This window comes from Varanus komodoensis, unplaced genomic scaffold, assembly GCF_004798865.1.
Source record: "Varanus komodoensis strain SLA01 unplaced genomic scaffold, ASM479886v1 scaffold48, whole genome shotgun sequence".
Classification (NCBI taxonomy): domain Eukaryota; kingdom Metazoa; phylum Chordata; class Lepidosauria; order Squamata; family Varanidae; genus Varanus; species Varanus komodoensis.
In genome coordinates, this window is record NW_025336059.1 from 2,861,593 (window position 1) to 2,888,517 (window position 26,925).

At 45.4% G+C, this 26,925-nt stretch overlaps 1 protein-coding gene across 7 annotated transcripts in view; it reads left to right on the top strand.

The window, feature by feature from the left end:
• Positions 1 to 26,925, top strand: part of KIF1B (kinesin family member 1B) — a 121,698-nt gene that overhangs the window by 16,481 nt on the left and 78,292 nt on the right. For all 7 annotated transcript variants that reach the window (XM_044445348.1, XM_044445350.1, XM_044445349.1 and 4 more), the window contains exons 3-7: positions 16,160 to 16,236; positions 19,741 to 19,920; positions 22,856 to 22,921; positions 24,895 to 25,073; positions 26,641 to 26,752. In XM_044445348.1, coding sequence (XP_044301283.1) covers positions 16,160 to 16,236; positions 19,741 to 19,920; positions 22,856 to 22,921; positions 24,895 to 25,073; positions 26,641 to 26,752 — 614 coding nt within the window. The remainder of the gene's footprint in view (positions 1 to 16,159; positions 16,237 to 19,740; positions 19,921 to 22,855; positions 22,922 to 24,894; positions 25,074 to 26,640; positions 26,753 to 26,925) is intronic.

Consider the following 26,925-nt stretch of genomic DNA (forward strand, 5'->3'; position numbering starts at 1 on the left):
GGAGGCGTTTAAGTGTATGGCGTTCAGGTCTCCGTTCAAGAGTGTTGTAGACTTGCCTCTTTTGCTGACCATTGAGTGCAGTGAAGCTGAAATTGACAGAGGATGACTCGGCCCATCCTTCCACAAACTGCTGGCCTTCTAAATGGTTGGACTGTCACTCCCATAATCCCACAGCAAATCTAGATGTAGCCCGGTTCATCTGGAGGGGGGCAGGTTGCGGTGAGCCAGCACGTTCTGCGTCTGGAATGTCTGGAGCGTGGGGCGAACACCGCTCTGCAAGTATCTGTTAGAGCGCTTCACTGTTCCTCCTCTGTGCTCCAAGGGGTGCAGTTTGCAAACCTGGGCACCCCGTGCTTATGGAGCTGGATAAAGCACAGTTGTACTGTGTTCTGAGCAAGCATGTTTTGAATGGGCAACTGCTCTTCAGGAGCTGTTTTGAGCTGATGGAGGGTGCTGGCCAAGTTTTTCATCAAGTCTTTATCACAATGGTGAACCTGTGCCCATGTGTTTTCTCTTACTTTAATGCTACTCTCCCTGCAAAAAGGGAGACAAGAATGTCTTTCGTGTGCAGTTAGTAGCTTCACATGCCTCCTGTGTAGCTGTGAAGATGTGACTTCTGGCTACCGTGCATGTGTGTGTGTGTGGTTCTGTATGTAATGTTGTTTTCACTTTTCTACATGCAGTTGATTTCTCTGTGGAGAAGCTTCCGTAATTAGGGCTCATAAGAGTGTGTGTGTGTGAGGGGGAGAATAAAGGCTTCAGATGGAAATGGGCTTTTAGTGGTGGTACAGCTCAAAGCAATGTACAGGCATGTTGTCCTTCTGAAACGCCAGCTGCAGGATTGGTATTTATAGCAACTGGATCTGTAAGAGCAGCTGAGGCTGAGAGCTTTTCCAGCAGCTTCTGGCCCTCCTTCTCTTATTCTGCGTGGCTCTCCTCCTGGTACAGAGCAAGAATTCCTAGGGCAGGGAGTAAATCTAGCTGAATTCCAGTTTAAGCCATTCTATAGGGTGTGTACGTGTGTGAAGCTTCCTTTTTTCGAACAATTTGAAAAATGCCACTGCAGCTTAACAGAGTGAGTGCTGCTGTACAGCTGGGGAGTGTCCATTTCTCTGCATTTGTTCTGGTGCAATACGATCTCTACTTTCAGATTATTTTAATTAGATTTTTGTAAGGGGTCCAAGACTTTCTAGTCATATCCTTAAGGGGAGGGAGCCCCCTCTCTTCCTTCTTGCTCCAAATAAAGTGTGTGATCTGGTATCCCTTTGATTTATTTAGTATATTTGACATTCTGTTGTTTTTTGAGCTTCTTGTCTTTCTCATCCCTCTTTGAATGCTTACATAAATATAACAAATAGCCATCAGGAGTAGAGCTGTGAAGGTCTGGAAAAAATCTGGGAAAACGTGGAAGTTAACCATTTTTCTTGTGCTTTTCCAAAGCTTCTTCCCCAGCCCTACGGTAAAAATACATTATAGAATATTTTCTTTTAGAGAGGCAAATAAGTTATTTCTGACAATGTGCTTATATATTTACTCCCCCAAAATGTTTTCTAAAAACTTCATAATAGATTTGGGTTAGGGCTAGGCAACTGACAACAAGCAAGTCCTAGGTTGTAAACTGAGACTACAGCTCTCAGATGCAAGAATCAGATGCACTTCCTCCTCTGGGAGGCACTGCCACTATCAGAAGGAGAAGGAAGAAGGTTTCAGTTGCTTCTTTGCTTGTGGGCTTCCCACTATTTGGTATAGTTGGTGGATCTTGACTAGGCCTCAAGGGATTGGGGGAAAGTACAGAGCAACAAAAAAGAGCAGTCAGCATACTTATTTGAAAGACGAGGGTGTAAACTTATCTAGCATAAGAAAAATCAAACCACAACGGTCTTGGCTTGCTTTTTTCCCGTGTTTTTATGCAAGAGGTCCTCTTTCTCCTCTTTTTGTAGCACCAGCAGCATGACAAAGAATTTCTCCATAAACAGTAGCATCTTCAGTTAAACATTGCAAACAAATAAATCCAAGGAATATGCAGTAGCTTTTTTTGTAGACAAGATGGCACCAGATGATCAGGAAAAAAAACTGACCAAGAGCAATATACTTTTCTTGTTACTCCATTGTCAATAACTAAAAATGCACCATGGTAGCAGAAAGCTTTTAAATTCCGACTTGCCCAGAAGATGCTCTTTCAGCAAACTCTTTTAGAGTCAGCATATGAATATGTAATGGAATCTGTGCAAGGAAAAATCAAGGAAGCACCGTGTCTTGTAGTGCTTGCAGATGGATAGGCAGATGTGAGCAGAGGAAGACACACAAACTTGGTGATAACAACACCCCAGACAGTTTCTTTTAACCGAACTATTGGTATGGGGTGAACAGACACACTGCAGATTGTATCAGCTGCAAAATATGTTGAATGCTGTATAAAATTGGGAATGGTAAAAGTACTTGCTTTGCTAGCTGGCAATGGAAGTGGCATGAGAAATCATAATGGATAACTATCCATACATTTGTGTAATAGGATCTACATATCATGGGCTAAACTTGCTTCTTAATGACGTCATTAAACTGTACACCCTCCAAAAGATTTATGATGAGTAAAAGAAGTTATATAACCTCTAAAAGCTACTTGTATTGCAACTGCAGTCTGTAGGAAGAAGCAAGAAGAAAAGAATGGCCAAGAATAACATTATTGACACTGAAGCCCTGTAGTAAAACTTGATTATGTGGAGCAGTGATCTTCTTTGAAAATCTGCTTAAAAAACAAAGAAGCTCTTCAAGAAACAATAATAGTTGAGGCTCTTAAAGTACCAAGAAGGATAAAGGATACAGAACCTGATGAGAGAGTTTTGTGTGTTCAGCTGCAGAATTCCCTGCTGATTCTAAAGTCAATTTCTTTAAAAGTCACTGCATCTGAATCAGATAGTGCACTTTTGTCAGAAATAGCTTAGCAAATGGCCAAGATAAAAGCACTTAGATTCTCAAAAACAGTATCTCCACTTACAAGTTCAGAAGAAAATAAAGGGAAGGGTTTTGCTAAGAAACATGGATTTTGCTGCCATGCAGTTCATGCTGCTGCAAATCTGTCGGATTCAAGGTACAAAGGCAGAAATACGATTATAACAGTGCTACGGCATTGGAAGAACAGCACACCCGTGATGGTAGTCTCAGATGTAGAATACCGAACATCTTCAAGGATTCGGTTCAGGGATTTGGTCCTGGAATGCAGTCTGGGTTTCTGCCAAATGTTTCCCTCCAACATGGCGGCGAGGCCCTTGAACAATACAGCCTCTGACTCTTCTCGCTTTCTGCCTACTCCAGATTCTTCCCATCTTCTGCTGCATGTGAAATAAACTGGGCAGCCTTTGAAAATGCACCAAATCAAGAAATAAACTGACCTTTTGGTAGTACATGATAGCTACGTTAAAGACACAAATGAAGAAGCAGAAGTAGAAGCTGATAGCAATAGCACAGAAAATGAGACTGATGAAATGTCATGTCTGTATCTTCCGAAAACAGACAAAGGCAGCTCTTGCACAATGTCAGAATGCCATGCGATTCCTGCGTATGGAGCACCTTTAAGGCGGTGATCCAGGACCAGCAAGAGGATTGCAGCTGGTCCCTGCCCATATTTACTAAGACGTTAATTGCCCAGGTTAGTTGCTGCTGTGTTAAGTGGAGACTCCCTGCTTTCTGGGGTCAGATAAACCTTGCGAGAAGAGAGAGGCTTTTTCACAAGGCATCAAATGGTAATGCAACCAGAAAGGCAGGGCAAACAATAAGGAAAGGAGGGGCTTCCCCAACATATCCACCTTCAGCAGGTGCAGTTGTTTCTTCTTGCGTGCCTTGATTGTATATCTTCCATACCTATCCAGTGTCAAGCAGCAGCGAAACGATTTCTTTAAAACCAGCAACTACTGGTCCTGGTTCGTACTGGACTTCAGTGCTAACTGGAAAAGGACTTTAAGCAAGGATAGGTTTGTTTAGAAGAGTTACAGGTACACCGACTGGTGCTGCTGGTTGGCCTGCTTCCCATCAGTTAACCTTCCCAACGTCTCTTGGCGATTTCATTGGGTGAAATGTTATTTGGGCTGCTTTGTAGACTTGTGCTCATCTGCGTACTCTTCACGGGAAAGATCGTCTGCAGCCCAGCCATGTGCTACATCCCAAAGTGAAGAAAAAGCCGGAACAAACGAGTGATCCTCCTTAGTCAGACTCAGTTGTGCGAATTAGCTGTGCATCTGTTTTTGGTTTTGCAGAGGTTTGGACAAATTATCGCCACGGTCACTTTGGGCCTCCTAGCTTTATAAAAAGATTTTTCCTTAAGGATGCAAAGATAAGTGTTGGTGTTATGGATGCTTGTTTCTCATGCATACACACATTTATTTAGTTAAAACTTTTGTATGCCGTCCCCCATGCAGGACATCCCAGGATGGCTCACAATCAATACATTAAAGCAATCAATAAAATCAAATGCGTTAAAACTATCCAAGCAATAAAAAGGTATGACCAATAAAACGTGACTGTTGCATTAAATACTAGTTTTTAAAATACCGGTTAAATAAAAAGGTTTTGACCTGGTACCGAAAAGAGTATAAGGTAGGCACCAGGCAAACCTCTCCTTCCAGAAATATTTTTATGGAGTGCCTTCCTTCCTTCCTTCCTTCCTTCATTTATTTAAACCATTTCTATGCCGCCCCCATCTCAACAAAGCCTCGGGGCAGCTCACAACAAAAACAAAAACATACAGAATTATACAAAAATTATACACTAAAATATTAAAATATTAAAAATATAGCCCTTTTATGTTTAAAAATCATGCTATGGGAATGTTAAACACTCTGTTAATTTACAGAGTTCTTATATAGGCAAACATTTAAAGCCCTTGCAGGAAGGGAAGAAGGGCTGTGTCTTAGTCCAGTAGCACATAGTTTTCATGCAGAGGTTCCTAGGTTCAGTCCCTTGTATCTCCTAATTCTCCTGACCCTAATCAACTCTAGGATTAGGAAAGGTCCTATGCCTAAAATTCCAGAGAGTTGCTGCCAGTCAGTGTAAATAACGCTGGGCTAGATAGATCAGTGGTCCGACACCGTTATTGTTTCCTGTCTCTTGAACAATTTTGTATGCTAAAGCTTAGTTACTGGCACTAAGAGTTTTAAAGCTAAATATTCCAGTGTCTTAGCACTACACCTTTTTACCTTTGGCCCCTCCCACCCTTTGAACCCTGTCTGAAGCTATTCCTGATACTGAATTTTCCTTTGAACCTGATGAAGCCTGACAGCCTTGTTTTAAGCAAATGAAAAGTACACATGCTATTCAAAGAGATCTGTGTTCCAGTCTTGCTCTGTGGTTTTATAAGCACGTGTTTTCCTTTGTATAAAAAACAGCAGTTTGAACCAGAATCAAGGGCACATCCTTATGCAACTTCAAGGCAGCTTGATAAAAAATTAAATGTAAGCTCTGCATAATTTAGTGGTTGAAAATGGCATAGTGGGCTTCTCTTGCCCTTTGCATATTGTTTATTTAGCATAGCGAGGAAATAGATTCAGTAAAGGCATAGGCTCAAATACTTAGAATAGGTTGTGTTAAAGATTTCTGTGCTCAGGCCACAATGCTCAAATCTATCTGTGTTGTAGATCTTTGCTTCCAGTGGATTAAGATGGAATCCTGACATTCTGTGCCTCTCTTAATCTGGTTGTAGAGAAAGATTCAATAGTAGCACTGGGATGTATTTGAGAGGAAATGAACAAGGCCCGCTCAGGAATGCTTTCCAGTTTCAGTCTTAGGTTAAGAATTTTTGCCCGTGACTGACTAAAATCCTTGCTAAAAAAAAATAAATCACAAGAACATAAGAAGATCCATCCTGACTGATCAGACGAGAGGTCCATCTTGTTTAACGTTCTGTTCATGCAGTGGCCAGCGAGTTGCCTGTGGGAGATCCTTAAATTGGACATGAGTTGCAGTACTGCCATCCTGGGTCTGCAGAGGCATGCTGCCTCCAGCTAGCAAAACAAGCGAGACATCTGGGGCACTGATCAGTCCTCCCCAACCTGATGCACTGGCTAGGAATGATGGGAGCTGTAGTTCTACACTCCTGAAGGGCACTAAGTTTGGGGAGGCTAATACAACATCACGGGAACTAGATCTTTGCTTTTACTCTTGTTCTTCTCTTTGACAAAGATTAAGGCTTGGCTTTAAACATTTTGCATAATTTTCTAATGGCAGTGAGTTCCTATTGAAATATATTGTATTGTCTGCCTTGCTTGGAGAAACTCGCTGAGTGAGACAGACAGACACGTGTCATTGAACAAGTTGTTGCTGGTCTTTGTTTTCCATCTGTTGAAAGAGGAGGCAGGCAAAGTCGTGTGATTGTGACAGTAAGCCGGAGAACAGCAGTTTCAGAATTGAAAACTTCCCGTCACAGGGGTCAAAAAGCTTTGCCCAGAACTGCTGTGCAATCAGCTTCCCAAGACTGACATCACATGCTCTTAAATCAGTTTATCATTACTTTTTATTGTTTCTAAAGCATTGAAATTCTAAGCACCGTACAAAGGTTTAAAAAATGCAAGGCAGTCCCTGCCTTACAGTCCAAATGAAAGTAAGCGCAAACAATGGAAAGCAAAAACAAGCAAATGCAAGACTGAGAGTTCTTCCAAGTTCCATGGTGGTTTTTATAAGGAGTGTCTTGAATGGAAATAGGGCAGGAAGAGAGGAACCAGATGGTCCCTCCACTGAGCCAGGGGAGAAGTTCCCACTGTTTCATTTCCAACTGAATTATCTACCTCTAGTTTCTTGTAAAAAGCTTGTCTCAGACTAGGATCACATGATATAACGCCTTGAAGAAAACCAGATCAAATACAGTTCTACCTTGGATACTAACAGGATGCAAACAAATGCTTCCCGAATGTAGCCCGACACAATCCATAACTGATGAAGGAATCAAAAGAACATTACTCGTCCTCAAGCTGCGCTTGAAAAATGCAGTGACTTTCTTAGTCTTAGCTGCTTGAGTATTTCAGAGAGGTCCAACTTGTTGGTGTTGGTGGGCACCTTTAGAATTTTGAGTGCTGTGGATACTCTCAGGAAAGTTCGCTGGTCGCAAAAATTCTTGTTTCCTGGAGGTCAAACTGGTGAGACTAAAAGAAAAAGCAATTCTAAGAACTTAAATATGGGATGGGGTGGGGTGGGGTCTGAGTTCCACAGCACAAAAACCCACAAAACCAAATGTAGAGAGCACCAGAGGGGGGCGCTTTGCTTTGCAGAATGCCCAGGTTATATATGTTCTTTTTATACCCTTCTCCCTTGCATGATGCATCCCCACATCTAAAATGGATGCAGGTCAATCCAGTGTTGTATGGTCAAGAGTGACGATTATATGCCAGCCTAATAGCAGCAGAAATATTATTGGATGGGGCTCCACGAACCGTTGAAAGCCTGTTTTTCGCAACATTCTCCAGTGGTTAAGTGTGGATGCCACTCACGGGCCTCTGCGATGGTCAGTGCTGCATGAAATGGGAGCCCAACGCCTGCCACTGCTTACCCGTGCTGAGTTCTCCAAAATAGGTGGCTGCGGTTATCCCCGATACTCAAAGTTACTGTTAATGCCACCGTGATGGGAAGTAATTATAGCTGCAGTACAAAAGCATCTGAGGGCTGGTTTGCAAACAGAATGGTTAATTGCCATGTTGGGTCTTCTGAAATATCAGATAAACACATTTCTTCCGTTTTAAAACAAGCAGCTAATGTGGGCCCTTGCTGTGATTGCCTGCCTTGTTGCCTTTCTCCTTTTCACAAGAGTGTGTAATTAAATTAATAGCTGGAGTGCTGCACATGCAAACTGTAGAAACCAAGCAGGGTAGGAAAGGGAAATGGGGAGGGCATCTGCCAAGGAATAGCCCTGCATTACTGAACCTGTCAAGGGGTTCCGCAGTGACGGCACTTGTGCAGCCTCAGTTGTGGCGTACGATTGATTAACTTGTGCAAGGAACCTTCCTACCCCTTCCCGGCTTCCCTTTGGCTTGACCTGTTCCAGATACCTTCTTCCATTTATGGTGCTGGCTGTGGTGTATTTCACATAAACAATATCATGGAAATGTGATGGAGTTTTTAGAAGTAGAACATTCAGTATTTAGATTGTATGCCTCTTTTTATATACTGTTGTATGTATTCTGCACTGAGCTTCAGGGTTCCAGGGAGGGGAATTTCCCAGCCCACTCCGGAGGTGCCGAGGCTTGACTTTGAACTTTCTGCACGCAGAACGGGTGCCCTGCCACTGAGGCGCGGCTCTTCCCGATCATAAAGGGAATCGTAAAGCAGCCATCCAAATAGCTGAGAATGATAGGGGCATAGTGCCAAGTTCCATTAAGGAAAGGGAAAGGGGGCAGGCCTGTGGGTTTGTGTTGTATGAGCAGTTGCTTCTTGAGCCAAAGAAACAGAAAGCTTTCTCTTAAACTGCTGGTGCTATGTTTTATTTAAATTCTGTCATACAAAGATCTTCCATTGACTACTTTGTCCACTTGTCTCTTCCTTCAAACATCTGGATAATTGTGGCCCTCTGAATGTAGTGCTGGTGTGGCTTTTTCTAAGGAAGGTCAATTCTTTAATCTTCCACCTCCACTCCATTTCTTTCGGTTCGCTGTGTGTTCATCTGTGCAGCTCCCAGGATTCTGTCTCTGCAGTTGTCCGTACTGCTTTACTTTTGTGTGCTTCCGGCACTTCAGTTTCCACCACATGCTGGATCTCCACTGATTTTATCGAGGCCCATCTTGCTTACAGTGTTCGTCTTTGTGCAACCTGTTGCTGCCTCAGTACCACTTTGGCCTGCATTGCCAAATGTACTTTGAGTTTTTGCTTGGAACAGAGTCTTTTCAGCCGTGGCCCCAACTTTGTGTAATGCCTTTTTCCCATAAGTGAGGATAAACGTTGGTTTCTGGCTTGCGAAGTGACTGAGAAGCCACTCAGTTTGGCCATCATGCTAAATAGACACTCCTTGGCTTGTTGCAAAGCAAAAATGAACAGACTCATTTGTAAGCAGTTTTCATTGTGTAAAATTGTCTTTATGGCAGAGTTCTCTGACTGCTTTGAGGGATAGCGATGGGCAGAACACTACTTGAAGAGTCATAGGTATGCGGTAAAGTTTCAGGGCAGAGTTGAGTCTTTTCAGCAGTCAACGTCACTTGAATGTCCTGGGATGAGCTAATATATTACTCCATATAGCTTAATTCACAGGCTGGGAAATGTTTGCTCCACTTCCTGCATGGAGGTGTTTCAAGTCATGAGCTTTCATGAACAAATCATTCAGTCAAAAAGACAGTCTTGCATGAAATTCCCCCCCAGGGGCTGCTGTTTTCTTAATTTAGAAGCTAAAGATCAACAGCCTTGAACATCTAAAACATCTTGATTCTGAGAATCTGAGCCAGTGGAACACCTCTCTCTTTTACTCTGGTTTTCTCAATGAAATGAAGCTAAACTGTTGCCATGGAAATGGCAAGCTGAGAATAAATTGACATCCAAGGTTCTGTGTAGGTTTGGGGATGAGTCAAGTCGGCTGCTTTTAGGAAGCATCCCTATTTATAACTATACATCAAGCTGCTCTTTAACCACTTTTGCTGGTGAGTTTGTTAGCAGTGCATGAGGCTACATTTTCCCGAGATAAAGACTTTATTGAGCTTGTTAGTGAGCTAGCGGTTTAGACTTCCTCTGCTTTGTATTCCTTCAGCTTACTCAAATGGTGCATCCATATTGGCATTTTTCATGAGCTCACTGCTGTGCACACCTCCCATTGTAGATTTTTCATGGGACTGGTAGCTTGTTTTTTTCATAATTCTCCTCACTGTACCTCAAAATGATGTCGTTGCATTGGAAAAGGTGCAGGAAAATGTCGTGGAAATGATCCAGGTACCTTCAGGCCTTTTTTGGAGAAATGAATAAACTCAATTGGTTATTGCCTGGAGGAACTCCTTGCAAGGATAGGTGACAAATATACGGTTCCATCTTCCAAAAAATGCAGGTGAGTGTACAAGATAAATATGTGAAAAGGAGTAAGGCTATCAGTGGCTATTGGTCATGAAGACTATATTTAGCTTCCAGTATCAGAGGCTTTTGACTACCATCCGCTCCTCCTCCTTTGCTTGGGAGCAGGAGGATGAGTTGGGCACTTAGGGAGCAGGACGCAGGCCTTTGGTCTGATCCAGCCCAGTACTTGTGGTCTTATTTCTGTAGGGTTCTGCATGTGTGTTCTGCCTGTATCTAGCGCTGACTCTAAAGCTTTTGCCAGGCAACCAGTACTCCCACTCCAGTCCTCAAGAGAAAGTTTTTGGACCATGCGTGCTTTAAGACGCAAGAGGGATGCATACAGACAGTCTCCCAGACTATGTTCTAGTACATGATCTCCTCATATTATGCACTGGACTTAATTAATTATTTCCGGTCTTTTTCAAGCCCGAGTTTGTCATTCTATCCACACCAGCCATGTGGTCAGGACTATTGAAAAGAGGTATTTTATTGCCTCTCTGTTTCTGAGATAGAGGTTTTGTTCAAATATATCTGTTGATCTAATCCTTGAAATAAATTGCGCTCTCCATCATGAACTATTATATGCAGTCTGATTATGCATGTTGATTTCCTTCTTAAATTTAAGACTGTAATGCAGCTTAGCAATGGGTGTTAACACTGTACATTTGGGATGTGATCGCTTCCTTTTTTCTGATCCTTCATTGCAATCTCTCCCTACCTGTTTCTCTCTCTGCATGCTTCCAGATAGAGGGCTCCTAGTGCTAACAATCGGCTGGAATAGCTTTGTGCAACCATTGTGTCTTTAACATTTATTTTTTTTGTTAGAGAAGGAAACAGAAGGAGCAGTGGGGAACCATGGGAGATGGCAAATGAAAAATGACATTATCAGAAATAATGCACTCCTCTTAAAATTCCTTGAATGAGGCAGTGTGATTGTAAAGTAAAATCCTCATTTATTTGAGTTATATTCTGCCTTATCCAAAGAACTCAAAGCAGCTTACATCATTCTCCTCCTCCTGTTTTCAGTCTTATCCCCACAATAACAACAACAACACTGTGAGGTAGGCTGGGCTGAGATTCCATGACTGGCCCAAAGTCAACCAGATGGTTCCATGGCTGAACAGGGGCTGGAACCCAGATTGCCCGAGTCCCAGACCTGTGGAAGCACCCACCTCTCTCAGGGAAGCATTTTGAGAGGGGAAGAACTTCTAACTGACTTTATTCTAGTTAACTAATATGGAAGAAATTATCTTTAAAATATATCATAGATCTCACTGTTCCACAGGGAAATTTAAAGGGGCAATCTTGAGCTGTATAAATGAGTCCTCTTCAGTTAGCTTGTCTAAATCCTTGCTTTACCTTTTCTGTGTGTGTTTATGTGTGTATACTGTGATGAATCAAGTTTTTTCTCTGATGCTCAGGTTCCAGAGCTATTACACAGGCAATGAAATCTAAATGCTTATAAAAACAAGGAATACCATTGCCTAGAAACTGATAGTGTAAAGTCAATACAAGTAGCACAAGACAAAAATAGCACACGTTCTGGTCGACTTACAAGGTGGATTGATTTTCTCAGTAGAATGGACCAGATACTTGACAAAAGATGCAACTCCCTAGCCTTAGTAAGCCAGACACACGCTTAGGAACCTGCAGCAATGTTTGTTTACAACTTTCTGCATTCCTCTAAAAATATTTAGGATTCCAAAGGAACTGCTGACATATTTGTTATCACTTAACTGTCAAAAAGTTGACTTATCTGAGGGGAATGGTTGATGTTTTCTTGTGGTGTCAATATAACTGTTAAGTGTTAAAATGCTAAAGTGGTTCCATTGTTTAAATGTTTCTGTGTGCAGTATGCCTTCCTATTCTGCCTCTAAATTGCTACCCCCAAATCTCTGCCTCCTAAACAAGAAGAATCTGTACTAAAAGTACTCCATGGACACTGTCTCTTTTCTTTACTTGTAGGTATATGACAAAAAATATTACCCTGAGACAAGTAGTGGGCATCTTAACCTGATAAAATATAGCTAAACCAGCTCTATCCAAGTTAGTTTTCTTCATCTGAGGAAGGTTGTTTACTGTTTAGAAAGGAGCAGATGTCTTGTCTTGATAGAAATTATTTGTCTTTCAGTTGCTGTAGCTGCTTGGTTGCTGTACAGAGCTGTAGGCCCAGCCATTGAGGCAATCCAGGAAACAGCCTGAGAAGCTCAGGTTCAAAAGAAGTCTAACCCAGTGATGCAGATGCCTGGACTCCTGCAGGAGGCATACAAAGGCAACTGCTCTGCTTTGTGAGGATCCCTTGCAGTCCACGGCTGGGTCTAAGGAACCTTTTTCAGCCCAAGGGATGCATTCCAATCTTGGAAAGGTCACCGAGGCCACGTTCCATCTGGGGCCATGGTCGAAGACAGAGTGGGTGTGACCACATGTGAATTTTACCCATTTTAAGCCTACTCAGAAACAGGAAGGTCAGGTCTCTGCAAATTTACTGAGGAGTAAGCATGAGCTTGCAGGACTCCTGGGAAGTAAGCAAGGCAAGCCTCAGACGTCAAGCAGGCTTGAATCTCACAGCAACTTTCCCGTCCTTTCTGCTTGAAAGGGAAAAAGGTTTTTTACTCTCTGATTAACACCAGAGGGTTTTTTCTGTCTAGAGATGTGCAGGGCTTGGGAAAGAAACTCGCTGGCTGGGCAGTATCCACTACCTGTTACCTCTCATGTGGGCCAGCAGTATCCCGTCTTTGGTTCAGGTGGTATAATTGAGAGCCTTCATTTCCATTGGCTGCAAGGGACAGATGTAAAGAAGCTACGGACAGTGAAAAGCCAAATAGGACAACATTCAGAAAAATTAGATGACAACATTCTGATTGCCAGGGAATTGCTGAATGGGCTATTGTTATGCTGCTCAGCCTACAAAAAGACCATGAGAGGGCGAGCAGCAAGATGTTGGTTTAGTAAAGGCAGCAACAGTAGTCTCTCTTGTGGCATAAGGTTTTGTGGGCTGCATCCCGCTTCATCCGCCACCACCTTTGTCTGTGATCATGGCTGATCAAGCTGCATATGGGAATGGGTTAATCAGGACAGAAGTGCTGGCGTGGAAAGGCTTGGCAGCAAGCACATTCTCTGGGGCTTTTCCTGGTTTCCCTCTCCCTTTTCTCCCCCTCCTCTGTTTTTTACAAACGCTGTTCAAAGTGTGTGAGTACGTAGATCTTCCTGTTCTAGTCAGGACTGTTGTAGAAAAAAGGATTCTGTAAGTTACTCATTTTGTTTTGGCTTCGCCGCTCGTGTTGCAGCCCCTGTCGCTGCCCAAAGCCATATGTTGTCTTTACCCCACTATGGGACAGAATCCTAATGTAAGTGATATGCATCTTTGGCTTGGCCTGGTTGTTTCCTTTCATAGGTCAGGAGCCCCAGCATAAGGCAAATCCATTAAGTGTAGAAATGGCAAGGAGAGGTGTAGTAGCAGCAGTTGCTATTTCTAGCCAGCCCATGGATCCCATTCCTGTTCCAAAGACTTCAGCAGCAGTTCTGTTCATGAGCACAGCGTCTGTGGAAGATTTTAGAATATTGCAGGGCAGTGGCAAACAGGAGTACTAGAATACCCGGTGAATAGCATGGAAAGGGCAACATGCTAGTGGATGGCTTGAACCAGGGGATTTAACCTCCCTTTGGCATGACAGGCGAATTCCATTTCAGCGGAGCTTTTGGGGACCATATTCCAGTAGTGGGTGGGGCTGAAGGTGAAGGGGATGGGACCAAAAATACCCCAGATTCCATTATATATTAGCTTCACGTTCTTACTGCTAGACTGAGCCTTGGGAAGGCATTTCAGTCTTCTAGAAAGGGGGTTTGTGTGTGCTGGAAGCTATCCAAAAGCCAAGAAAACACTAAACAACTGATGACTGGGGAAAAGTAATGGAAAAGGAGGCCTTTCCAGCTGGAGAACCTCAATGGGCTGGATTTGGCTCCTGGACACCCCTCTTTTAGGCATAATTCCAAGCCCCTGGTTTCTTACGGTTTCTGAATGAATGCTCTGACAAACCCTGATTTGAGAGTGGCCACCAAACCAGGCTCTGAAACCATGATTATCAAGCTTGGAATAGACCATAGTTTGGGCAACCTGTCGTCTGGCATGACCTCTGAACGGGCCAACCATATTGGAGAGGTTGTCCTGCCCTCAGAGGACTATACTTCGGGGTTTCTCAGGAAAGGCATGGGGAGAGGGCAGTTGCACAGATGGTGATTTGCTTTTTGCAACACCAGCATGGTTGTGTCCCAGCCAAGTTTAACACAAACTGTAGCTCGGCATTATACCTGAACAAAGCCAAACTGCTGAAGACATTTCCTTTTCAGTCTCTCTCTGCAGAACGTGGCACATATAGCTCATGGTCAAGAATTTTTAGGAGTTTGCTTTGCAGTTTTGCCCCTCTGCTTTTGTAGGATGTCTGACCGAAGGTATTAGAGTGACAGGATCTAGTAGGTTCTCTGTTGACCTTCTCCCTTGTTTACATTTTCTTTTGTAGCTTGACAGTGAGTGTGGGGAGGCCAGTGGACCATTTTTCTTGTTTGCCGAAGCCACACAGATGGCTGCAGTACAAAGGGAGGGAGAGAAGAATCTGTTTCTGGCCGCAGGGACAATAGGGTCACAGTGAAGCATCAGTCGATGCATGTAGGATTAAGGAATAAGAGTGGGGTTTCAGGCACAACCGGGTAGCTGTAACAGTTGGCAGCTCTTTTTTCTGCCTTTTAAAGTGTTAGTTCTGTTAACATCTCTGTGAGAACTGCCTATTCTTTATTTTCAGAAAAAATGTTGAACCGTGTCATCCCAGTGTGTTAATCTTAAAACATTCCTGTTGCCTTTCCAGACCCTCTTCGTTTCCTCCTACAACACTTCCCAAGCCTCTGAAAGCAAATCAGTGGTCGTGAACCTTTTTGCCTCTGTAGGGGAACACATGTTTTAAAAGCATCTTGAACAGTCCCACTGTCATTTCGGATACACCTCCAGCTTTGTCTGTGTGCGGGGGGTGGGTGAGGGGGGTGGGCTGTTGTTCAAAGGAAGGTTCTTCTCTTTGCTTAGCTGAAAGGAATCTCACTAGTTAAAGCCATGATCACCTAGCTGTAGCCTCTGTCCCTCTGCTTGATGTGAATTCCATCCATTGTGGTTGTGTATGATAGCTTGTTTCTGTATGGACTGGTGTACCTTTCTTCATTCTGTTGCAAAGAAAAAAGCCTGCTTTATTGCTGTCTTGTGAACCCGTGACATGAACATTCCTGTGTAATCTGGCCCATGGGAGTATTTTTTTTAACTGAGCTACGGAATAAGTAGCTGTTTTTTCCAGAAGTGAATCTTACTTGCAGTTCCCGATGGTTTCATTTGGCACCCTGCTGGCCCTATGCATATTGTAGATCTTTTATTCCTGTTAAACACTCAAACACTCAAAGTGTTTAACAGGAATAAAAGCAAAATCAAACAGGACATGACAATATGCAGGCTAATAAGCAAACAGCAGAGAGAGAGCAAATTAAAAGATAAATGACAATGTCAAAATATACAGCAGAAGAGGAATATTGAGGGAGCATCATGGGCACTCTCACAAAATGTCTGCTGAAGGGGGTTTTCTCATTCCTCAAATGGCTGCCTTGGAAGACATGTGGCTGGTCACAAAACGCCTGTTTCCCAGAAGGTGGGTTGACTAAGAGAACACGAATTTGCCCCCACAGCAAAGTACAAAGAAAAGGTGAAGAATTGGGCACCAAATTACTCTTTGAACCCAGATAAAGACGGTGCTGGAGGGCAGCACTTTGTCATCTTTTGTCATGTGTATTGTGTTCTGGGGTGACAGGGTGGCAAAATACTGTTTTCCGATTGCATATTTACAAGGGTTAACACTGCTGTCACTTCTGTTTTGAGCCAATATGGTGTTCAGGCTGTTAAACCGGGACTCTGAAGTTCATTGGGTGACTTTGGGCCAGCTACTGGCAGTCAGCCTCACCTATCTCACAGGGTTGTTCTGAGGATAACATGGAGAGGAGGCAAATTGTGTACACCATTTTGGGTTCATTGGGGATAAAGTCAGGCGTAAATGTGACAAACAAATACTCCCACTTCTGTTCCTAGTGTTTCCTTGGATAACACATTTGCATTTTCTATTTCCTCTAGGTATTCTCAACCCAAAGAATCCCAAGGAAGCACCAAAATCCTTCAGCTTTGACTACTCGTACTGGTCCCACACCTCGGTAAGAGCACTGCATTGTGCTTTGGTAAAACGAACGGTGCAATCCAAGCCTTCCCAGTTGAGAACTGGATGCTTCTCCCAAAGCAGCTGCTTGCCTCCTTTGACTGTCGTTGGCGTTTTAGGCATTGAAACTGCAAGTTTATTTTTTTGTCTAAGTTCAGTTTCCATCATGGGATCAGAAAAGTTTAAATTCTAAGTAGTGAAGACGAAGTGTGTGCAAAGATGATCGAGGGTTGGTCCAAGTAGCCACATAACGGAATTAGAACAACACATTCTTTTTGCTGCTGTTCTTTGGAAAGGAAAATCTTCTAGAAGTGTTCCTGGCTTAGTGAAAGATGAGTTTTAATTCCTGACTTATTAGGAAGGCAGGGCAGGACCATCTGCTTCCCATACCACCCCACTGGGAAAGTTATAAAACACACTAACCTCTGGACACTGAAGCTCCATCCTTTGTGAGAGCTGAGTTTAATGTCATGCTGATTTCCACTAATTGTTGGACGCTGCCATTGCTGCTCCTTAGTTCTCTTAAAAAATGGAGAGAGGGAAAAAGGAACTCTTTGCATTCTTAATAGACGTGAGCTTTGATAATTGGTGCATCCAGTAAAGGGAAAGATATGCTGGGCAGAGCTAGCAACCAAGTTCTCTTGGCTCTGAGGAAACCTAAGTATGCGAAAAGCACTTAGCCAGGCAATTAATGGCAATTAAGCCAATCTTTAATTGGCCAGGCATTAATTGAATGACACAAGCTTCGTTTTCTGTCAGTCTCAAAAGGCAAAGCAGTTGCTGAACCATCCCAGTGGGGCAAGGGGACCTGGGTGGTCTCAGGATTAATCCAAGGAGGTGCATATATAAATACATTGCTTCAGGTTGTCTGACTGTCCCAAAAGTTTCCTGCATGTCCTCCAAAGAGGAGGGGCATCCCTGTCACAGAGGTGAGGCATCCCTGTCACAGAGGTGAGGCAGGGCTCAAGGGAAAGCGGATCACCTCTTCCTAGCCCACCTGCAGAGGATGACCGGAATCCCGGAAGTTTAAGCAGCCTTACTTGAGGCAGAACTCTGACGAGCTGTGTTTAATGCCCCTGATGAATAGGGTGGCACCAAAGGGGTGTTCTCACCTTCAGGATATAGCTGCTACTATCATCACCTCTTAAAGGTTGCAGTTTGCAGAAGAAAAGCGGTCTCATTGATCTGCTGGTACAAGTATGAAGGACATGGAAGACCAGTGGGTGCAGTTGGCCAAGAGCGGCCCCACTTCGCCTCTGCTGTGGACTTGGGGTAGCAGCACACAGTGACCCTGAGCACCTTCGTTACTGAATAGGAAGAGTAATGCTGGCCTGGCTTAGTGGGAAGGAGGAAGCACCTAGGGGCCCTTTTGGCAGCCTTCCCTGATCTGATGGGCCCTGTCAGTGTCCGTCCGCCATCCCTGTCGACCAGGCTGGCGGTGAAATATGATCGTCTTCCAACACAGTGATAGGCCACCAGGTTGGGGAAGGGACTTATCCCAGCAAGACGAAATTGTCTGAGCCTTACCCTCTACCCCAAGGCTGTGCGTACATCTTTCTCCCCTACCTCAGGCTTCTCCTCTTAATTGAGGAGTAATGTGGTTTCCACCGAGAGCAGGGCAGGACAATCATCTTGTTTAGCATTAATCTGCTCCACTTATTCCTTGAACAGGAAATATTTTTACTTCTCAGCTGATGCTCCGGATTATGTCATACTTAGAGGCCTTCTTTTTAAAGAAGTAGCACGATTGTCTCTCTTTCTGTGTGCTGGTTTGTCTGTCCGTCTGTCTGTCTTTGAACTTGCTTGCTTTCAGAAGCCTTTTCTGTGTGCACAATTGCTCTTTAAACTGGCACTTCTGGCACTTGCCTCCGCTTCTTTTATATTTTTAGTTTGGAGCACTGAATGCTTTGCTAGAAAGAGAGGGAAGGGAGAGCAACTGGTGACTGTGCAAACTGGCAGGACCACCTTGCCCACGTGGGAAATGCGGGGCCGGCTACAGCAAGAGGGAAGAGGGTTCCTTTTGCACTCATTAGTGCTTCATTCCTAAAACACTCTGTTGCAAGCATTTGAGGTTTCAAGCGCTGCAGGCTTCAGGTCATGCAGACTTCCTCAGCCTAGTATTCTGTATGACTGGCTGGGGCCTGTTGGCAGTCGTAGCCCAACTCATCCTTTCTGTAGTTCTGTCTGATGTGTTGGACTGCAACACCCACATTCCACAGCCACAGGGGTTGCCACTCACACTGACTGGGGATGATAGAAGTTGCAGACCCTGCATGTTGGGAATGCCGATTGAAGCAGCTTGAAGAGTGCTTCCATTGCTTGGCTTGCCCAGTGACGGCCCAAGAAGTTAAATGGGACCAGTGGAAACCCAACAGCGCACTGAAATGACTACACCTCCCTCTTGCCCTTTATCCAGTCCCTCTTATTTGTGTGCTAACTTGTGAAAGACAGCTGCTCATGGTGAAGTCCTTTCCTCTGGCATTGCAAATTAGTGATATCCTTTTAAATGAAAGAGCTGGAGGGATGAATTTTGGACAGCTGAATGAGCTGGCTATTTTTTCGGGGCTAGCAAAAATGCGTGGCCAATATTGGAAGTGTTCAGTCTAATCCCTGAAACAGAAAGTACCGAGATTCAGAGCTCCAGAGCCTGAAAATTCAGCACATCCCATTGGAACAGCCAGTGTTATTGCCCAGTGCCAAGATACATGCATCCAAGTTTAATTTGTACTTTACAGTGTGAAAGAACATGCTTCAGAAATGTGAGCGGCAAACTTCACTTGAACGTGGCACTTGCAGCATCTGAATCAGGGTGTGGGAACTGTTTTTGGCCGGGAGATTGGATTGTCTCTTGGGGGTTACTTGATGTCACAGGTGGTCCCTTCCTTCTGAGGCCCTTACTTTCCCCAGTGTACAAGCAAAAATTATCCACGTTAGAGAAAGACCGGCCTTTCTGTACTATTGAGCTGGGAAAATTTATAGGGTTTTTGCCCAGCTCGGCTCCCTTCTTCAGTCAGTGACTGAAGATAAAAGCTGTGATTACCAGCTCAGAAAGGCAGCCACAAAATTGCCAAAAAAAAAAAAAAAGAAAGAAAGAAAGAAAAAAAAGGCAGTTGGGCAAAAAGGGACTGGGGCAAAGGTAAGGGAGCATGGGTACCTAGGGAGGCCTGGAGGGCAGGGTTGGATTTGGCCCTTGAGCCTGAGGGGTGACACCTCTGGAGTAGATAGCACCAGCCAGTTGGGGCTGATGGGCTGGGCTGGGCTGCTGAACATACCCAGTGTTTGCCTGTCGCAGTGGTGGCAGCTCCCACCCTTCACTAGTTTTTCCTGGTCAAGCTTCTTGTATTTGTCCTGAGGAAGGTTGTCTCAAGAGCCTCTCCTCTCCTCTCCTCTCCTCTCCTCTCCTCTCCTCTCCTCTCCTCTCCTCTCCTCTCCTGCAGCTGCCATTCTGTTTCTCAGAGAGTCCACACTGACCACTGTGGTTTCTTCCCTTAAATCTCTACAGCCCGATGACCCATGCTTTGCCTCCCAGAATCGCGTGTACAACGATATCGGGAAGGAGATGCTGCTGCACGCCTTTGAGGGCTACAACGTATGTATCTTTGCTTATGGCCAGACCGGAGCTGGGAAATCCTACACGATGATGGGGAAGCAAGAGGAGAACCAGGCAGGGATCATCCCACAGGTAAGCTGCGGCTCGGGCTCTTCGGCCTTGCCAAGTGTGCCCGCTAATTGTGCAAACTGGCAGTGCATAGATTATATTTCGTACGTTAGTGCAGAGAAGCAGATGACTTCAAGTGGGAGGCCATTTGTTAGATTAGGCCGTGGCTGTGATTTGCCCGATCATATCTTGCTATCGTACGCTGATCTCTGCGTGGGCATTTCGTCTTCCCGTGTCACTGCTTTGAATCGGGGGACAAGGAAGCCTTCCATTATCCCTCACAGGAGTGGGATAATGGGATTCGATCTCAGGGAGGTTGAGGCTGAAGTCCAAAAGGGTGACACAGCGGAAAAGAAGACCACCCTAGAGGTGCTTAAAATTCTCGCTGTTGGTAACTGAGCCTTAGGAAAATGATTTCAACCTTAAGCATGAGGAAAAATGAGTGAAAACGGGGAAACCCACAAACATGGTATGTTCCGCATATGGTTTCCATTCCATTTGCTGTGTGCTGTTTTTGGACTATTTTGGATTTTGTTAGCTACGTTGAATATTTTATTTGTGTGTGTGTGTGTGTGTGTGTGTGTGTGTGTGGAAAAGTGGCCTCTAAATATTTTAAAGAACTGAAATGGTAGTTTTTTCTGGCTTCTCTTCTTGACCACTTTATCCTTCAACTGGACTGCCCTCTCATTAGAAACGCAAGGGTGTGATCCCATGTTGGCAATTTTAGGGCCATCCGTGCTGCTCCTTTCCCTCCCGTTAAGGCAGATGAATGAAGCTGCACGGGCTAGGAAGGAGGGTAGCTGGGGCTAGGTTTCACCTTCAATAAATACATTTTGCTGAATCGCTGTTTTGAGTCATCGTTCTACTATACAGGATCAGCAGCAAATGTCACTGGCCGTGTGCCCCCATCCCAGTGTAAAATAGACAGCGCTAAGCCCCGGCGTCTGACAGCAGGGAAGCAAATGCATACGCAGCTGTCATCTGACAGGGGCTTGCTTGCACATGGCTAGAGGCTGCTCATGGGTTCTGTGAAATGCTGGTCAGGGATCTGGGCCGTGCCTGTCTGCAGGCAGGGAGAGGTGAGCAAAGCGGAGCTGGGCCCTGAGCATTTTGAACAATTTTGGTACCCCCACCCCTCTCAGCCAGGGGTTTCCACCCTGCATCAGCTGTGGCCTTCGATCACGCCTCAAGGGCTTGCGCCAACTCAGCCTTGAAGCAGAAGATGCTGCATCTGTACCCAAAGCGGCTGCAGCAAGGGCTGTGGGTATTTGGCAGCCTGGCCTGAGCAGCAATCTGGTATCTAGCACCATATTTAAATCTTGTGGGGAAAAGGTAATGATTAGAAAAATCTTAAGCAAAAACATAGCATTCCTGTTTTAAAGAGCAAAGGGCTCTCAAGGTGGTGGATGCCTCATGTACCTCCCGAAACTCAGATGTTTGGAGTGTTCGATAGTTTCTTTTTGAGAGGTGTTCTCCTGTTTCTGCAAAGTTGCTTAATATATTTGCACAAAATTGGAGGTGAAGGCTGTGTATCTCTTGCATAGTTTGTGCAAAGGGGGGTCGACTGGTTAGGTTAGAGTTTTCTTGTTGTAATATTAACATGGGCATCTTCCTCCTGCTGCATGCTCGTGTTCCACCTTGGCCACCTTCTTTTACTGACAGTTACTTTCAGATTAGTAAAAAAAATCCAAACCTCCATATCCCAATTTCTGCAGATTTACAAAGCAGAGTTCCTACATCGACATACATTTTTCTGACTTAAAAAGAAAACTAAACCTTGAGCAAATTACAGCCTTAAAAAAAATGCCATGCAGGCACAGCTGACATCAGATCTCCCCATCAGACTTGCATCCCGTCCCACTGGGGTCGCATCCTGTATCAGACTCCTTGCACATCCCTAGTGGGGGGCGGCCCTGCCTGAGGCCCCGGAGCGTGACTGCTAGTCCGAGCAGTTGGTGCTGAGGCTGAGTTCCGCCACTGGCCCATCTAGCCAAGGCATCGCCATGTGTTCATGCTGCTACATTCGTTCATATTCTGCTCTAGTCAGGGCTGCTTCACACACTGTTTCCCTCACTTCATTAGGAAATGTCTAAGCATTGCTTATTCTGGTGCGATTCCCATCCTTCCTTTCCATCTGGTGGCTGGGGATGATAGGAAAAGCTGGAATACATGACCCTTGCACGCACCGCCTCATCTGACAAAACACAAGCCTGTGTTCTGCGTTTGTATTTTTTTCCGCGTTTACACACGGGGTCAGGGCCTGCCATGAATTGGGGTTCCCTGAGGGAAATGAAGCGAAGCAAATATTTTGCCAGTTTGTAAGAGACGCCCTAGATAGTTTTGAGCATAAAAACTGAGTTCCCAGGCACAGACTTTCAAAACCAACCGCTCTGGTTGCTCTTTTTAACCATCGTCTGCACATGTGTGCTTCTGCCTTCATTTTGGCAGTCTTAAGTTCTGCAGACAGGGGAAAGGATAATGGGCAGTTAATGGGGATGTTCAAAGCACAGCATCTCCCCCCACTGTTTAATGTGCTTAAAAACAAACAAACAAACAACCCTGGCAGATAGAACCTTTTCAAAGAACAGCTGAACTCAAGGGACTCTTCTAAAATTAAGCCTCCTATTTTAATGCTGTTACAGTTGGGTGCGAGTGGGTTACCCCACCCAAGCTTCATAACCCACAGCTCTTCCTTTATTTTATAGGGCCTATCGCGTCTGCTGCTGAAGCTCTTCGGCAAGTTAGCATGGGTCGCATTTGAGTGCGATACATAATTCCATGAAGGTTAAGCAGATTGGCCACCTGGACAATTTTGAGTGGGTGGAGATGAACTAGCAGCCTTTCTGGCAGGCCCTGTGCACTGTGGGGGGAGGCGCTGGAGTAGATTAAAAATTGCAGGCGCTCTATCAGTCTTCCTTCTGCATGGTTGTCACCCGATGATCTCTTAATCTACTTCCAGCTTTGTGAAGAGCTTTTTGAAAAGATCAATGACAACAGCAACGAGGAGATGTCTTACTCCGTAGAGGTACGTGTGACGCAGGGGTGTGTGTGGTAGACAAGCAGACTTGGTTGCCTTTAGGAGTGTGGTTGAAATGCAGGCTTGTCGATGACGCTTTGCGAAGGCAGAACATCCTTTCTCGTATTGCAGGCGTGTCATCCTTAGTCCCATCAGCCAGGTAGAAAACTCTGGGAAGAACTGGACGGGGACCCTGTGTCAGGGGTGGATAAATCCAAGGCACCGGATAGCCTTAGGATCTACAAATTTGTACCTGGTGACTAGCACCTGTGTTGCAGTAGAGGTGCCGAAGCCAGTTTCTTTTTTAACTGCATTGCAACATTCTCTAAGGGAGAAACCAGGCTAGACGGCTGCTCTAACCTGGCTGGACAGCAGCTTGTATCCCCTGTTTCTGGCCTGCCTTCAGAGGAGGCCGCCCACTGCATCCCCTCACACACTGCCTGCTTCCAGTCAGGACAGAGAGCCGAGAAGTGAGAGGTTCGGCTCTCCTGGGAACCACTCAGTCTTATTCCTACACGCCTGCCTTTTTGTGACTAAAGGTGAACTCTGCCTCCAGTCTTAAAAGTGAGCCCGAGCCCTCAGCTACTTGGGAAAACATTGCGATTGCTTGAACATAAAGTGTCAGGGATGGCTGGAGCACCCCGGTGTGTGTTGTGCTGCTGCTTTGCCCCGGGCGATGAATGCAATGATGGAAACCCCTTTGACTGCCAAGAAGAAAGGAAACGCAGGTGCGCCTCGCAGAGCTGAAGGGGGCATTTGGAGCCCCAAGAACCACGGGCGACCGGAAGGCAACATAATGGACAGGGCGATGGCTGAACAAACACGTTCTTCCTGTTAACGTGATGCACAGTGACACCGTCCAGGCGGTCAGCCAAGCGAGTGTTTAGGAGGATGTGTGTGTCCATAGTTGGCAAGTGATTAAAATACCGCCTATGTAAAAATAGCGTGTTGCTGTGCACATTTGTTCCATATGTTGAGCCAGGCCTCTGTCCTTGATGGACAGCTGGGTTGTTTCTGCTAAGCCCTCTGGGACTTGCTGCCTTGGCTCTGGAAGGGGCGGCGTAGGATGGATTCTGCTTTGGGAGATCTCCTAGCTCAGCGTGGGGCGCTGTGGCCTTACCTCTCCTCTCAGCTGTGGTCTCCTCAGCTTCCAGGATGAAGTGTGTTGGTCCCCCTTCCTCAGCACGTGCAAAATAAACAGGCCACGGCAGGAAACCCAAACAGAACGGTGCTCGGTTTTGTTGCCTCAGAATTGGGCCGATTTATTTTAAACGTGTTTCTAAACCAAAGAGGTGTGTACAGTTCTTGGAATCCTAAAAACATAGACCAGAAGGTAGGCGTACGGTTCTGTGCATGAAATCATTGCTAGCTCTCTGCCTTCAAATGAGGCAACTTCTCCTGAAAATGAGAATATTTCCATCTAACGTGTTTACGGCCAGTGATTAAGCACCAGGGGAGACTTAGAGGAATGCTGGGCATCGTGCACCCACGTTCTGCATCACCCTTACAGTTGATGCCGGGTTCCACCTCTCATCAGGTCAGGGCAGCATGACTTGCGCTGGGAGCTGGAGGTTGATCTAGGTCTGAGACGTAAGGCAAACTCAGCTGGGGCAAACCAAATGCCTGTCTAGCCCATCCTTCGCCAACTTGGTGCCTTCCAGCTCTGTTGGGCCACAATACCTGGCATTCCACTGGGCCTCTCCTTAGTTCTTGCCATTAAGAGCTTTAAGTTCAAATAGGCTGGTGGTTTTTTTTATTCCTTGGCTTTATTCACAGTAGTCACTGTGAATAATGGGACCTTCTTAAATGAGAGTTTTAAGGAAATATTCTGCAGATGAGATCTTTTAAAATACTCTTCAGTGTGTGCTGCTTAGTTTTATTCGTTCAAATGAACCTCTTGATGTCATTTCCTGCCTTGTTTGCCCTCGGGTGCCCCCTCAGCCATCTAGATTCCAACCGTGCTTTCCTGCCTTTGCTCGCAGGTCAGCTATATGGAGATCTACTGTGAGAGAGTCCGTGACCTGCTGAACCCAAAGAACAAGGGGAACTTGCGGGTCCGGGAGCACCCTCTGCTCGGGCCCTACGTGGAAGACCTGTCCAAACTGGCTGTCACTTCTTACACAGACATTGCAGACCTCATGGACGCCGGGAACAAGGCCAGGTCAGTTCGTGCCGTGGTCCAGACGTGGCACGAAGTCACTTGCGCCCCACCCGGGAGGCCGGTGACTGGGGAATGGATCGTGTGGGTGTTTCTTTGGAATGTGTTGCCTCTGAAATGAGCGCTGAGTGCTGCTTTAGCATGCTAAAGGGTGGAGGGAATAACTAGCAGCAGTAAACAGCGGCCACAGAGATGAGGTAGGAATAGCGGAACCCAGCACGGCTGCCTAGTGTTTCCAAACCAGTGTGGCTAGTGATAAGTCAGTCGGTAGATACAGTATATATTGGTGTGTACACACACTCACAGAACCACACATGCACGCTCTGTATGCACAATATATACAGATGGTTGGCCTCTTCCACTTGACTTTCAGTGCAATCCTCTGTGGCATCCTGTGGCCTTCCAAGCCTGGAAGATGGTAGGTGTTCCGACCGAGGATGGAAGGCGTGTGGAGGCACACGTTGTCCCTGCACTTCCCCCACCATGCAAAACCCTTCCACCCCCCAAGGGGGGGAGGCAGCAAACCCCACCTGCACACCCAGCAGAGCCCCTCCCCTCCCCAGTAGCAGCTCCGAGCTTGGTCTTGGAGTCTCAGCAGTGTGGGAAGAACCGCTTTGAGGATGGGGGAGAGTGCTCTGATGCATTTCTGAGGTCAGAGATGGAAGTGAAGCGCAGCCGCCATAGGATTGTACCCTAAAAGAGCTGCAAAATAGCCGCTTATGTTGGCTGTCTCCCAGTTTCGGGTCCCGAATCAAGGTACTGATCCTGGCTGTCAAATGGAGTTTGGGACCATGTTTTCTGAAGGATCACTTACACCTGTTTGAGCCTGGCCATTCTTTCAGAGGAGGGTCAGAGGCCTCCTTCTGCTGGCCATCAAAAAGCGCTGTTAAGCTGGTGGGTACCTGGATGGCTTTCTTGGTGGTGGCCCCACTCCTTTGGAACTCCCTCCCTGCTTCCACAGTGAGAGGCATATGGACTCATATATGGACTTTATAACAAACCCAAACCTAATGTCACATTTATTCCAATATGTATGCGTTGCTCAAAATATCATTAACTATTGCTGTTGTATCTAAATGCCTCTTATTATCAGTTGAATGTTCATCTTTTTGTAATATTGTAAGCCGGCATGTGAGGACAGTGTGTCCTGAAAAAATATTTCTAAATAAATCATAAAATAAACAAGTGCAGAGTGGCAGATAAAGAGGTATATTAGAAGATGGGCTGATTTAAAAAAAATAAGTAAAAGAGGGAAAAACAGCATTTATCAATTATCTTGGGCACACAGGGGTATGTGTCTGCTACACTTGCCTGGTCTATGATCACCAACTTAAATTTCCACAAGTAGCAGAGGTAGAGAGGAGTGACAAGCCAGCCTTTCCTTACCTTGACTACATTCCCCATCATTTCAGCCAGCTCATTGGCCGGGGTAACGGGAATTATTAACATGCCGGGAAGGTGTTAAGTTAATGGGCGTCCTGTCTCTTCCTAAAAAATGCCAACGTGATATTTTTCTGAATATACTTTTTTTTTTTTAAAAGACAAATAACTTTTCTTTCTTCTCTTAAAGGACGGTGGCAGCTACCAATATGAATGAAACCAGCAGCCGCTCTCATGCTGTCTTTACGATTGTTTTCACTCAGAAGAAGCACGACGTGGAGACCAACCTTTCCACTGAGAAGGTAGGCTGTCCCTGAGACCCGGGAGGAAGGGTAAAGAACAAAAGCGGAGGAAGGCCCTTGTTTCTGCTGAAAAGGCTGCCCTGTGAGCAGAGCGGCCTCCTCTTCCTCTGTTTCGCACATTGCCCGCTTTCGTCTTCAGACCTCTTCGCTCTGCATGCGCAAGGGGGATGACC